We start from the raw sequence: 13161 nt of genomic DNA on the forward strand, positions 1-13161 counted from the left end.
CCCGGGCTCAAGTGATTCTCCTGCCTCAGCCTCCTGAGTAGCTGGGATTGCAGGCATGCGCCACCATGCCCGGCTAATTTTATATTTTTAGTAGAGATGTGGTTTCTCCATGTTGGTCAGGCAGTCTTGAACTCCCAACCTCAGGTGATCCGCTCGCCTCAGCCTCCCAAAGTGCTGGGATTACAGGCTTGAGCCAATGCGCCCGGCCTGAAGGGGCTTTTTCAACTCCTCATTTTACCAGTGAAGTTAGGGCCCAGTGGAGACAGAAGGGAGCTCTAGTAACAAGGCTGTTTAGGATCAGGGCTGGGAGAGAGCACAGGCTTGGCTCCCAGAAAGGCTCCATACAAACCACTGCCTGCCTGTGCTCCTCCCAGAATGGGAAAGAATCCAATTCAGTTTTCTTTCCCTATGCCCATCTAGTCTAGACCCTTGGAAAGTCCTTTCTGAAGTCTGCCCTCTACAGCACAACCTTTCCCTCTGAATACGTCTCAGAGGATGTTAGCCAGAGAAGGCTTCTGGGGGAGTCACCTTCTTCTCAGGCAGCTTAGGAAGGAGAGGCAGAACCTGAACCTGGCAGTGGACCCCCTCCCTCAGAAGTCAGGATACTGTGACTAGGAGAGGGCTCCTTGGGGTTCTTGACACAGTCTGTCCCTTGGCTTATTTGCGTATTTGCATAGATATTTGTGGGCTCACTTGTGTCCTCATTGGCAAACTGAATTTGCATGGGGCCAGGCTGCAGTCCAATTGTGTCGCCCTGGCATATACACAGTTCCCAGGGTAGAGGGAAACCCAGAGGAACCGGCTGTAAAGAGGAATTAGCCCCGGCTGACCCCCTGAACCCAGGTGGGGACATGTGCACTGTGGTGCCTGCTGAAGGTGGGCAAGGGAGCTGAGCAGGGACTGGAAGCTACTGTACCCTCTTTTCACCTCCTCCCGCATCTGGAGCCCCTCCTCCTCCACACGTGCGAATCCAGGAGCCACAGAAGGTGGGGCGCAGTGGGACACGGGTAGGAGGAGGAAGAATATGGGGAGATTCTAGTCCCTCCCACTTAGAGATGCGGTCGCCATGGTGACTGAGGACCAGTGAGGCGGGATGGGGTTGAGGATGGGGGTGGGGGTGTGGCAGGGGCTGAGGCACTGGGAGACCGGAAAGCCTGGCATTCCAGAGGGAGGGAAAGCAGCGGCATCCCCAAGCTCCAGGTAAGGGAGCGGGAGAGCTGACAGTTCTGAAGGGAGAGGGCGGGGCCATTGTCTGGTGCTGGCTCTGCCCTAAGGAGGGGGCAGACAGAGGGGTCGGGCCATTGTGTGTGATACTCAGCGCAGCCTTCCAGAGCTAGTCAGACTGGAGGAGGGGACCTGGGAAGCTCTTGGGTAAGGGGTTAGGAGGGACTGAGCTGGTGGGTGGCAAAAAGGCTGGGAGACAGTGGGGATGGGAAGAGGTGGAGGGACACAGGGGGCGTAGAGGTTTGGGGACGTCCCTAGTGCCTACACACGCTAGGCACTCAATACATATAAGTTGACTTGACTTGCTTGTGATCATAACAAGAGAGCAGATGAGGGCCAGGGCAGGTGGAGCTAAGTCAGGGAAGCCAGGAAGCAAAGCTCTCCAGGACTGGGCTCTTCTGTGGGCTGCCCCTGAAGCTGAAAGGGAGAAGGAGGTGGGGGAAACTGGACCTGCCAGATCTCTGCTGAAGCCAGGAGTGGCTTCTCTCCTGGCTCCAGGAGCTGCTCCTTTAGTGAAGCATCCATGCTCTGCAGGGGCTCAGAAGAGACTGAGTGCCTGGGGCTGGCTGAAGCTCAGAGGTAGCATGGAGTAGGGGTGGGAAGCAACCTCTCCATCTCCCCTCCCACCTCCACATCTAGACCTTTCCTCTGCACAATAGAACCTGGCAGGAAGGGGCTACCATCAGATGCTGTGTAGGGGTTGCAGGGGAGGAGCTGGACTGTGGCAGGGCAGAAGGTACACTCAGTGTTGTTGTCATGGCAGGACCCAAGGCTGGGCTCCAAGACTTGTGGAGAAATGGGCTGGGGGAACTCCCAGATCAGAGCCATGAAAATGGCACAGCCCCTGTGGGCGGATCCCTGAACATCTGACCCCTTCCCACTGCCACCCCACCTGACCTGCTGCCTGAAACCATCCCCAGCCAAGGTACTTCTCCTTGGCCTTGGTTTCCTCATTTGCACGGTTGTCAGGAGGGGTATGTCTGAGTACCCTGTCAGCCCTGAGCTTCTTTGATGCTGTGTGCAGGACCTGCTATATAATTTGTGGGGCCCAGTGCAAAATAAAAATGTAGAACCCCGGCCGGGCACGGTGGCTCACGCCTGTAATCCCAGCACTTTGGGAGGCCGAGGCAGGCAGATCAGGAGGTCAGAAGATCAAGACCATCCTGGCTAACACGGTGAAACCCCGTCTCTACCAAAAATACAAAAAAATATTAGCCGGGCGAGGTGGCGGGCGCCTGTAGTCCCAGCTACTCGGGAGGCTGAGGCAGGAGAATGGCGTGAACTCAGGAGGCGGAGCTTGCAGTGAGCTGAGATCCGGCCACTGCACTCCAGCCTGGGCGACAAAGCGAGACTCCGTCTCAAAAAAAAAAAAAAAAAAAAAGGCTGGGCGCGGTGGCTCAAGCCTATAATCCCAGCACTTTGGGAGGCCAAGACGGGCGGATCACGAGATCAGGAGATCGAGACCATCCTGGCTAACACGGTGAAACCCCGTCTCCACTAAAAAATACAAAAAATTAGCCGGGCGAGGTGGCGGGCGCCTGTAGTCCCAGCTACTCGGGAGGCTGAGGCAGGAGAATGGCGTAAACCCGGGAGGCGGAGCTTGCAGTGAGCTGAGATCCGGCCACTGCACTCCAGCCTGGGCGACAGAGCGAGACTCCGTCTCAAAAAAAAAACAAAAGTAGAACCCCTTGTTTAAGTATTATGAGGACTTTGAACAGAGCAACAGCAGAGCATTAATCCAAGCGTGGCCCTTCTGAGCACAGGGCCCTGTGTGGCTACACAGGTCTCGTGCCTGTGAAGCCAGCACTGGCTGGGGCCCTGCCAGTTGAAGCAAGGGAGATGGCAGTGGGCTTGGGGTCTGACTCCAGAGATTGTGGTGTGAGGGGTGCACTGCTGGGGGCAGGGTGCCCTTCCCATTGGGCTCTTTTTGACCAGGAGGCTCTTGCTAGAGGCAGGGGTGGGTAACTCACAGCCTTCCTTCAAGGAGGTTTCTGTTACCTCTGAAACGCTTTATTGACCCAAATAAGCACGCTCATAAGGGCCACGCTTGGGGCTGGGCACAGTGGCTCACGCCTGTAATTCCAGCACTTTGGGAGGCCGAGTTGGGCAGATCACTTGAGGCCAAGAGTTCGAGACCAGTCTGGCCAGCATGATGAAACCCCATCTCTACTAAAAATACAAAAAAATATTAGCCGGGCTTGGTGGTACATGCCTGTAGTCTCAGCTACCTGGGAGGCTGAGGCAGAAGAATGGCTTGAACCCGGGAGGCGGAGGTTGCAGTGAGTCGAGATCGCACCATTACACTCCAGCCTTGGCGACGACAGAGCAAGACTTTGTCTAAAAAAAAAAAAAAAGCCCATGCTTGGTTTAATGTTCTGGTATTGGCCTGTTGAAAGTCCTCAGAAATCACCCCAGAGATCTTGTTTCTTAACCTAGAGTAGGCAAAGCTCACTACCCTCCCAGCCCACGCTTGCCTTCTCTATCCAAGTGGCTCAGAACTGTGGACTGGGGCAGGAGGGAGGACTGAACGACTAGGACTCTGTAGAGTCTTTGTAGCTAAGAGATTTGCTATTGAATGAGGCAGATCTGAATTCAGCTTGGCTTCTAGCTGTGTAACCTCTCTTCTTGATCTGTAAAATGGGATTATGCCCGTACCTAGCTGCTAAAATTGTTGGGAGGACTAAAGCCTGATAGTGTGAACTATTCATATTGGCTAGAGGGGCTGGGGAAGAGGACGTCTGGAGTTGGGAGAATTCTGGATGTCTGGAGGAAGAACTGGGGGCAGGGCATGGAGTCTTTCACTTCCAGAAAGGCGGGAATAGGACATCAGGCTGGAAGTGTGGGGCTGGAACTCCCCCAACCTCCCCGTATCAGAACTCCTCCCAGTGACCCAAATAAGCCAATCTGTTTAAGCAGAGAGGCCCAGGGGAAGACCGGCTTCCCAAATCTGAGCTGGGGGTTGGGGAGACACAGAAGGTAGGGTCTGGATAAATGGGAGTTTCTCTTGATTCTAAGAAGCCGGAAGGGACCTGGCAAACAGCCTCTGGGAGAGTCTGGGGGAGTCCTAGGCAAGTCTTGACAGAAACGATTATTAGGCAGGATATGTCTGAGACCAACCCCTGGGGAAATTGAGAGAGAGGAAAGAAGGCTGAGTACCTCAGATGAGGAATTATAAGGAGTAGCCTGAGCTGTAACATCCCCCATGTTGGCTGGTGCTGTAGCAGGAGGGATGGAAGTTACACTGCAGGAAGGACTTCCTGCCAGGGAGGAATGTGCATGTCAGATGGAAGTGGATTATTTATTAGAGTTGGATTAGCCCGGGGATGTCTGTGCTCTTTAACCTGCAGTCAGCTGACCGTGTTGAGTGGGTAGGAACCTACCCACTTTGTAGGCCATGGAGTTCTTGCCGCTGGATGCCTCATTAACCCTGCGTTATGAGGCTCCCCCTGGAGCCTTTGAGGAGGGGTAAGCAGCCATCTTTGGGGGTTGGGCGCCTCCAAAGTGTGGTCCAGTGAGCATGAGTTCAGATGAGAAATGTTCTGGGCTTCCTACTGGCCTGATTTTTGGGCTTCCTATTGGCCTGATGTCAAGGAGTGATGGAGATTAGACTACAAGGGGGACTTTCTCAGCAAAATCACAGATAAGAGCCTAATACAATTCTTTCCTTTTTAAAGAAAGATTATGGCCCAGCTGAGAGTGGGAGGTTTAAAGGTTAGACCACTGCAGGGACTTCCCAGTAGGTAGGAGTGGAGAGACCCCACCTTGTGGGTAAGTGAAAAGAGGAATATGTCATGTCCCCTATCTGGGAAATCTTGAGCAAGAGGAGAAACCACTGCTAGGCTGGTTAGACTGGCTGTGACATGATGGAGAGACAGGGGAATCACTGAAATGACCTAGAAGGGCCTCTTAAACTTTCTGGTTGGACCGAGCAAGAGGAGGGAGAGAGAGGTGTGTCTCTTGTGAGGTGGGTGAACCTCTTTTTATTCCCTCCCAAACCACCAACTTCCACCCAAGCCAGGATCTGTCACAACTCGAGAGGTGGAAATTCCGGTTTCCCTGGCCCAGAGCTCCCAGTTCTGGCTTTGGCATGATGGGCACCTGGAGGGCCGCACTCCCGTTCCAGCCAGGCTGAGCCTTCTGTCCCCTGCTTCTGGGGCCTGGGAATCCCCCTTCTTCTTTCTCCTGAATGGCACCCCCGCCCTAGAATCCAGACACCGAGTTTCCCACTGTGGCTGGTTCAAGGGTATGTGAGGTGAGATGGTTGGCTTGGGGTGGGTGGTCTTGGGAAAGATTATGTAGCGGCCCAGGGAGGCAGACACAGGAGCAAGAGACAAGGGGGCCGGGGAGCTGCAGAGGCTGGGAGCCAGCCAGCCACCCCTGCCCAGGCAGCTCCCCAGGAAATGCTGATAGCCAACCTGGCGGGATGGAGCCTCATTGCCTCCCTGGAAGAATCAGGCCAGGCAGGACTGAGCCTCAAAGACCCTGAGCCCAGCTGGGGCTGGGGGAGAGGTTAGAGCAGACAGACTCAAAGGTCTGCCCACCTGGGTCAGAGCTGAGTATGAGGCACAGGTGTCAACTGATCTGAAAGTGACAGGAGAGTAAGGTCTGAGGAATTTATATTTTGGGTGCAGGAACCTGCTCCCCAAAATGTCCCCTGCCCAGAGCCAGGCAACGGTTTGGGCTTGGGCTATGAGAAGAGGGAAGGCAAAGGAGGAAAGGCCGGAAAGACGTCCTGAGAATAAGGCAAGAAAAGGCAGACCAGAGCTGTTGGTGAGAAGACAGCAGAAGAAGAAGGATAGGGGACACCCACAGGGGACAGTGAGGTGACAGGCTGAGGCTTGGGAGGATGATGAAAGTGAGACTGTCTTAGGGCCCTTCTAGACAGGGAACCTTCCCTGCCCTAATGTCCCCCCCGCCCCAACCAATACACACGCTTCTGCTGCCTGGGGCTCTCCTATTGGTCCCCAGGGGGGATGTGGTAAGAACTGCTCACCCAGAAAGTGCCCGGGTGCCTGTTTCCCCAGAGCTCCCTGGTGACAGTCTGTGGCTGAGCATGGCCCTCCCAGCCCTGGGCCTGGACCCCTGGAGCCTTCTGGGCCTTTTCCTCTTCCAACTGCTCCAGCTGCTGCTGCCGACGACGACCGCGGGGGGAGGCGGGCAGGGGCCCATGCCCAGGGTCAGATACTATGCAGGTAAGTGTATGATGGCAGCAAGTGTGGGGATGGCAATAGAGAGCTGGAGGTGGGTGGAGGAAGGAGAGAGGAACAGAGGAGAGGGGGGAAATGGACATGGAGAAACGGGGACACAGAGAGAGATGCCAGGGAGAAACAGAGGGTTTCGGAGAAAGAGACACAGCCAGAAATAGAAGTCCAAATGGAAAGAAAAGCCACTGGAGAGCAGATTGAGAAAAACAGGGGGCCACGGGGCCACGGGGCCACGGGCACTGCTTCTTGCAGTTCTCCAAAATCGGTAATTTTTCTTTCCATCCTTAAATATCACTGTCACCAAGCTGGGCACCTCAAACTCCTAACTGCTTCACACTCCCAAGTACCCCAAAATCAAGGCCCATGCTAGAAGACCATGCGTGGACCCGGTGACCCAGGGCACACCAGGCCCATGCCAACCACACAGATCATGCTGGACCATACCATGTCCAGGACTGTGGGATGGTTGGTCGGAGAATGGGCCCTGGAACCCACACGCAAGCACAGCTTGACTGGTTTCTTACTGAGACTGTGGAGGCTGCTGGTCCCCTCACCTCCAGGGAGAAGACTCAGGAAAGGATATAGACACTGCAGGAGTTGTAGGTGACTGGGCGTGGCTGTGTCTTTAGCATCTTTCTGGGGCAATCAGTAAAGGAAACGTATATCGCCCACTGATGCAGAGACCTCCTCTGTGTTGGATGCAGGGCGTACAAACATGGATAAGCCTCAGTCCCTGCCCTCAAGGTGTTCACAGTCACAAAGGGGGAAGCACATGAGCAAGCAGACCATCAATACAGGATGATCTGTTCAGTAACTGAGGGATTTATGCAGCTTTGGGGGAGGCCTGGCTTCCGGGAGATGCTCCTCCCTGAGGCCAGCCCTTCCAGCCCGCAGCTGCACCATATTCCCTAACTCCTCCCCTCTGTCCTGTGTAAGATTCCCTGAGCCTACAAACGTATCAGTTAGCTAGTCAGCTTTCTAACTAATGCAACAGTGCAAGTGCTAATAAGAGAGGATCTGAGGAGCTCCTTCCTCCTCGCTGATGTGCCAGTGGGACAGGAACATACACCCCCACCCACCCCACAATGCGAAGGTCATAGAGAGGACCTAGATGAGCCTCCCACACCTGGTTCACTATCTCTGCCCAGGGGACATCCAGCCATGCCCACACAGATCTTTGAAGAAAAATGCTTCCTCTCTGTTCATGGTGACTCTACTGGTGGGAATTTCCTTTAACAGAAGAGGAAGAAAGCAGGGGTGGTTGGGGGGGTGGCGAGAGAGACCCTCTGACACACACCCTCCTGTCTGCATGTAGCTTTGCTGCTTGTGGCTGCCAACACTTTCCTGTTTGTCTGTCTGCCTGCTGCTCCCCATCCTACTGAGGACCAAGGCATCCTCCCCCATGGTAGCCCTCCCTGTCCTAGGCCTGGAAGAGCATCCATTGTGCCTCACTTTATTTCCTGTCCCCATTACTCTGTCTCTGGCTGCCTCTTCTCTCTACTGTGGGCTCAACACACAAAGCTCTTGTGGCTGCCGGCAGGGTGGGGTGAAGGGGAGAACTGCTGGTGGAGGAGAGTGGGTCTAGCTGCCAAGGCCCGGGGAGCACACTCAGGCAACCCTTCCCCTTCCCCCACTTATATCTCAGGAGTCAGCTGCCCACCAAGTCCTCATCACTCTCTCCTTCTTACTACCTCCAACAGGGGATGAACGTAGGGCACTCAGCTTCTTCCACCAGAAGGGCCTCCAGGATTTTGACACTCTGCTCCTGAGTGGTAATGGAAATACTCTCTATGTGGGGGCTCGAGAAGCCATCCTGGCCTTGGATATCCAGGATCCAGGGGTCCCCAAGCTAAAGAACATGGTAAAGAGTCCAGGGATAAAGAGTGTGGGCTGGGAGTGAGAAGGGGGCCAGCAGCTGCCCTGGGCTTGGCTGCCTGTGCATGAGTAACAGCTCAGTTGCTGCTATCTGTAATCAGCAGTTCTCTTTATATGTATATCGTGACAATATAACAGACAGGAAATGTTGTGGCCTCACTTTTTTTTTTTTTGAGATGGAGTCTTGCTCCGCTGCCCAGGCTGGAGTACAGTGGGCACGATCTTGGCTCACTGCAACCTCCACCTCCCGGGTTCAAGCAATTCTTCTGCCTCAGTCTCCCAAGTAGCTGGGACTACAGGCACACACCACCATGCCAGGCTAATTTTAATAGAGATGGGATTTTACCATGTTGGCCAGGCTGGTTTCGAACTCCTGACCTCAGGTGATCTGCCTGCCTTAGCCTCCCAAAGTGTTGGGATTACAGGCGTGAGCCACCATGCCTGGCCTGTGACTTCACTCTTCATTGGTATTGTGAATAGTGATTGAATAATATTAACTGCAAAAATGGCTGATATGGAAATCATTGACATATGAGATAAACATTGACTCAAATTATGTCAACAATTTGATATCTAACCACTAGTAGAGATCACTGATGCTTCTGTGTCTTTTTTTTTTTTTTTTTTTTTTTTGAGATGGAGCCTTGCTTTGTCACCCAGGCTGGAGTGCAGTGGCGCGATCTCCGCTCACTGCAAGCTCCGCCGCCTCCCAGGTTAACGCCATTCTCCTATCTCAGCCTCCTTAGAAGCTGGGACTACAGGCGCCCGCCACCACACCTGGCTAATTTTCTTTTTGTATTTTCAGTAGAGATGAGGTTTCACCGTGTTCGCCAGGATGGTCTCCATCTCCTGACCTCGTGATCCGCCTGCCTCGGCCTCCCAAAGTGCTGGGATTACAGGTGTGAGCCACTGCGCCTGGCCTTTTTTTTTTTTTTTTTTTTTTGAGACAGAGTCTCACTCTGTTGTCCAGGCTGGAGTGCAATGGCATGATCTCGGCTCACTGCAACCTCCGCCTCCTGGGTTCAAGCAATTCTGCCTCAGCCTCCTGAGTACTGGGATTACATGCGCCCGCCACTAGGCCTGGCTAAAGAGACAGGATTTCACCACGTTGGTCAGGCTGGTCTCGAACTCCCAACCTCAGGTGATCCGTCCGCCTCAGCCTTTCAAAGTGCTGGGATTACAGGCGTGAGCCACCATGCCCGGCTGCTTCTGTCTTAGTCACCCTATTACTGGGAACAATGTGAGGAAGGAAGGAAGAAAGGGAGAGAAGGCACTAGCAATATAGTGATCACCTCCGTGGTTCGTGTATCCTGATGTGTAGTCTGCTGACCACCTGCACATATGAGATGCTGGTTAAAAATGCAGATTCTCTAAGGCGTGACCCAGGAACAAACATTTTAAACAATTTCCCCAGGAAATGTGCGGTTTGACAACTGCTGCCATATATACCATTCTTCGTGTTAGGTGTTTTGTATATGCCACCTGGTTGTATCTGCCAGTAGCCTATGAAATTGACCAAGATCTCAGTCAGGAAATAGCCAAGTCTAGATTTAAACTTGGGTCTGTCTGATTCCTTAGGCTGTGTTCAACTATGGAGCTATGTCTGATATCAGTATTATTCAAGTAATAGCCATGGTCACAAACTGATGCTATTACTGCCCATCAGCATATCACTAAGCACCATGCCTGCTGTTGATTTCACATCAGAGAAGGGAAGCAGGTCACAGCGAGAACCGAAGACCTCATTTCTTTTCATCTTGCCCTCCCAACTCCCTACTTTCAGATACTGTGGCCAGCCAGTGACAGAAAAAAGAGTGAATGTGCCTTTAAGAAGAAGAGCAATGAGGTAAGTGGAGGTGGGGGAGTGGGGGTAGAGTGGGTAGAGAGCCCTGGCATCCCTACACCATCCCTGGATAGCCTCAGGTTGGGCGGCAGTGGAGGGCGCTTGTTTGCATGGTTATCTCCTGGATTATGTTCTACAGAGAGGTACAGGGACTGCCCCAGCATTACCCAGCCTTTCTCCTCAGTGAGGGGGCAGGCTCTGGGGGTCCAGGAAGTTGAGGTAAGTGGCCTGGAGACCTAAATTCTCTGTCTCCCTCAGACACAGTGTTTCAACTTCATCCGTGTCCTGGTTTCTTACAACGTCACCCATCTCTATACCTGCGGCACCTTCGCCTTCAGCCCTGCTTGTACCTTCATTGTGAGTTCTCTGGTGCCCAGTGCTCAGGCCCCCAAGCATTCCTTCTCACATCTACCCTCGGCATTCCTCTGTAGCTCTGGAAAACTCTGGCCTTCCAGATGCAGGACCCTCATGAACTTCCTGGCCCCAGACCAATTTCCTTCTATGTCACTTTCCCTTCCTTCCTCAAGCCCCTCATTTCCCAGATGTGAGACCTTGGCGTTCTGGCCCCCCAGCCTCTCTCCCCATTTAGGAACTTCAAGACTCACGCCTGTTGCCCATCTTGGAGGACAAGGTCATGGAGGGAAAAGGCCAAAGCCCCTTTGACCCCGCTCACAAGCATACGGCTGTCTTGGTGGGTGAGTATCAGGTTTCTCACCTCATCCCAACATCTGCTTTCTCCAGTCACGCTGTGAAATATGGAATAGTACAGAGTTTTCCGAAAGGCAGGGAAAGCTGGGTGTAGTGATGGATACGTATGGTCCCAGTTATTTGGAAGCTGAGGTGGAAGGACCCTTGAGCTTAGGGGTTTGAGTCTAGCCTAGACAACACAGGGAGATCGTCTCAAAAAAACAAAAACAAAAACACACACACACAAACCAGACTTTAGTGCCTTATGCCTGTAATCCTAGCAGTCTGGGAGGCTGAGGTGGGTGGATCACGTGACCCCAGGAGTTCGAGACCAGCCTGGTCAACATGGTGAAACCTCATCTCTACTAAAAATAAAAAAATTAGCCAGTCATGGTAGGGCGCACCTGTGGTCCCAGCTACTCAGGCGGCTGAGTCACAAGAATTGCTTGAACCCGGGAGGTGGAGGTTGCAGTGAGCCGAGATCGCACCACTGCACTCCAGCCTGGGCAACAAAGCAAGACTGTCTCAAAACAAAACAAAACAAAACAAAACAGGCAGAGGAAAGAGAGAGGGAAGCCAGAAGCCTCAGATCACAAGATCAGAGGGAGAATTAAGCACCCCCAATCACCAACTCCTGCTGAAATTGCCACAAAAAGTGGTGGAGAAAGATGGATGTGGAAAGACACAGAGGCACGAGGGTTCGGGAAGGGTATTGGGTAGAGAAGAGGCCTGAGAGTGAGCAGCTGTTCAACAATCGTGTGAACACTTCCTCTGGTGTTCTGGGCACTGTGCTGGGTAGTATAGGAGTTATAAACAAGAAATCAGACCGGGTGTGGTGGCTCACACCTGAAATCTCAGCACTTTAGGAGGCTGAGGCGGGTGGATCACTTGAGCTCAGGAGTTCGAGACCAGCTTGGGCAATAGTATAGTCAGACCTCGTCTCTACTAAAAAAACAAAACAATAACAACAAAATTAGCCGGACAAGTGCCTGTGATCCCAGCTACTTGGGAGGCTGAGGTGGGAGGATCGCTTAAGAAGGTCAATGCTACGGTGAGTTGTGATGGCACCACTGCACTCCAGCCTGGATGTGAGCAAGACCCTGTCTTGAAAGAAAAAAAAAGAAAGAGAGAGAGAAACCATGTTTCAATGCACTACTGGACATCAACTATTACAGACTTCTCACCTGGCTTCCTGGAGGAGATGGCCTTCGGCTTTTCCACAGGACCTTGAAGATGTAGACAGATGGCAGGGAAGGTGTTCCAGTTAGAGAAGGGTAGGACCCAAGGTGTGGAAATGGAAAACACAGTCACCTTCCAGGATCAGTAAGTGATTCTACTTGGCAAGTGGTTCAGCTAGGTATGTGAGGGAGTAGCCACAGAAAGGCTAGAAAAGTGCCCAAACACGGAGGGCCACACAGGATGGCCATTTCCTGTGGAGAGAGGAAGCTAAGAGGGGTGCTTGGTGAGGAGGGGAAGCTGGGCTTTGGGGCTCCCTAGGAAGGTGCAGAACTGATGCAGGGCCCCCAAGACTGATATGGATGCCAGCCCCGGTCAGAGGCAGGTCTGTGGAGGGCAGAGGAGCCGTCCATGCCACCAGTTCTCTCTTCTCCTCTCCCCCACCCTAGATGGGATGCTCTATTCTGGTACCATGAACAACTTCCTGGGCAGTGAGCCCATCCTGATGCGCACACTGGGATCCCAGCCTGTCCTCAAGACCGACAACTTCCTCCGCTGGCTGCATCGTAAGGACCTGACCCCCGCTGGCCCCCTTTCCTGAGTCCCGGTGACCTTGCTAATTCACTAAACTCTCATTTGTGGAAGGTACAATGTGTCCATTACTGTTAGGCGCAGGGGGTATATGGCAGGGAAGAAGACAAAGCTCCGGTCCTCTTGAAGCTTTCGTCTTATGTAAACACATTAAAGAAGCACCAGTCATCCCCTCCCCACATCGCTACCCCTGGACAAGCTGTGGGACCCGAGGAAGCCTGTGTCCTGGCCTCCAGGGCCAACCCAAGGGTTTTCACTCAGGCAAACCCAGGGCATCCAGGGGCTCAGTCCCTAAGCCCATCTGCCCCTCCCCCGCAGCGGACGCCTCCTTCGTGGCAGCCATCCCTTCGACCCAGGTCGTCTACTTCTTCTTCGAGGAGACAGCCAGCGAGTTTGACTTCTTTGAGAGGCTCCACACATCCCGGGTGGCTCGAGTCTGCAAGGTCGGCGGGCGGGGCGGGGGGCGGGGCTAACTGGAGGATTACCAATAGGGAGATGGCAGGGGCGGGACTGAGTGGTGGGTCCCCAAGGAGAGCGGAGGGGAGGGGAGCAGAGGGGAGG

At 53.6% G+C, this 13161-nt stretch overlaps 1 protein-coding gene across 3 annotated transcripts in view; it reads left to right on the plus strand.

Moving 5' to 3' along the window:
- Positions 1 to 1051: 1051 nt before the first annotated feature.
- SEMA4A (sema domain, immunoglobulin domain (Ig), transmembrane domain (TM) and short cytoplasmic domain, (semaphorin) 4A) overlaps positions 1052 to 13161 on the plus strand; it is a 40153-nt gene continuing 28043 nt past the window's right edge. The window contains exons 1-9 of one of the 3 annotated variants that reach the window (XM_011992735.1): positions 1169 to 1200; positions 5239 to 5467; positions 6249 to 6416; positions 8129 to 8289; positions 10087 to 10149; positions 10405 to 10503; positions 10736 to 10841; positions 12459 to 12575; positions 12919 to 13043. In XM_011992735.1, the coding sequence (XP_011848125.1) occupies positions 6278 to 6416; positions 8129 to 8289; positions 10087 to 10149; positions 10405 to 10503; positions 10736 to 10841; positions 12459 to 12575; positions 12919 to 13043 (810 nt within the window). In that variant the 5' untranslated portion in view covers positions 1169 to 1200; positions 5239 to 5467; positions 6249 to 6277. Of the gene's footprint in view, positions 1201 to 5238; positions 5477 to 6248; positions 6417 to 8128; positions 8290 to 10086; positions 10150 to 10404; positions 10504 to 10735; positions 10842 to 12458; positions 12576 to 12918; positions 13044 to 13161 lie in introns of those variants that run through there. The other 2 variants (XM_011992736.1, XM_011992738.1) reach the window with 2 other exon arrangements.

This window comes from Mandrillus leucophaeus, unplaced genomic scaffold, assembly GCF_000951045.1.
Source record: "Mandrillus leucophaeus isolate KB7577 unplaced genomic scaffold, Mleu.le_1.0 Scaffold418, whole genome shotgun sequence".
Lineage (NCBI taxonomy): Eukaryota > Metazoa > Chordata > Mammalia > Primates > Cercopithecidae > Mandrillus > Mandrillus leucophaeus.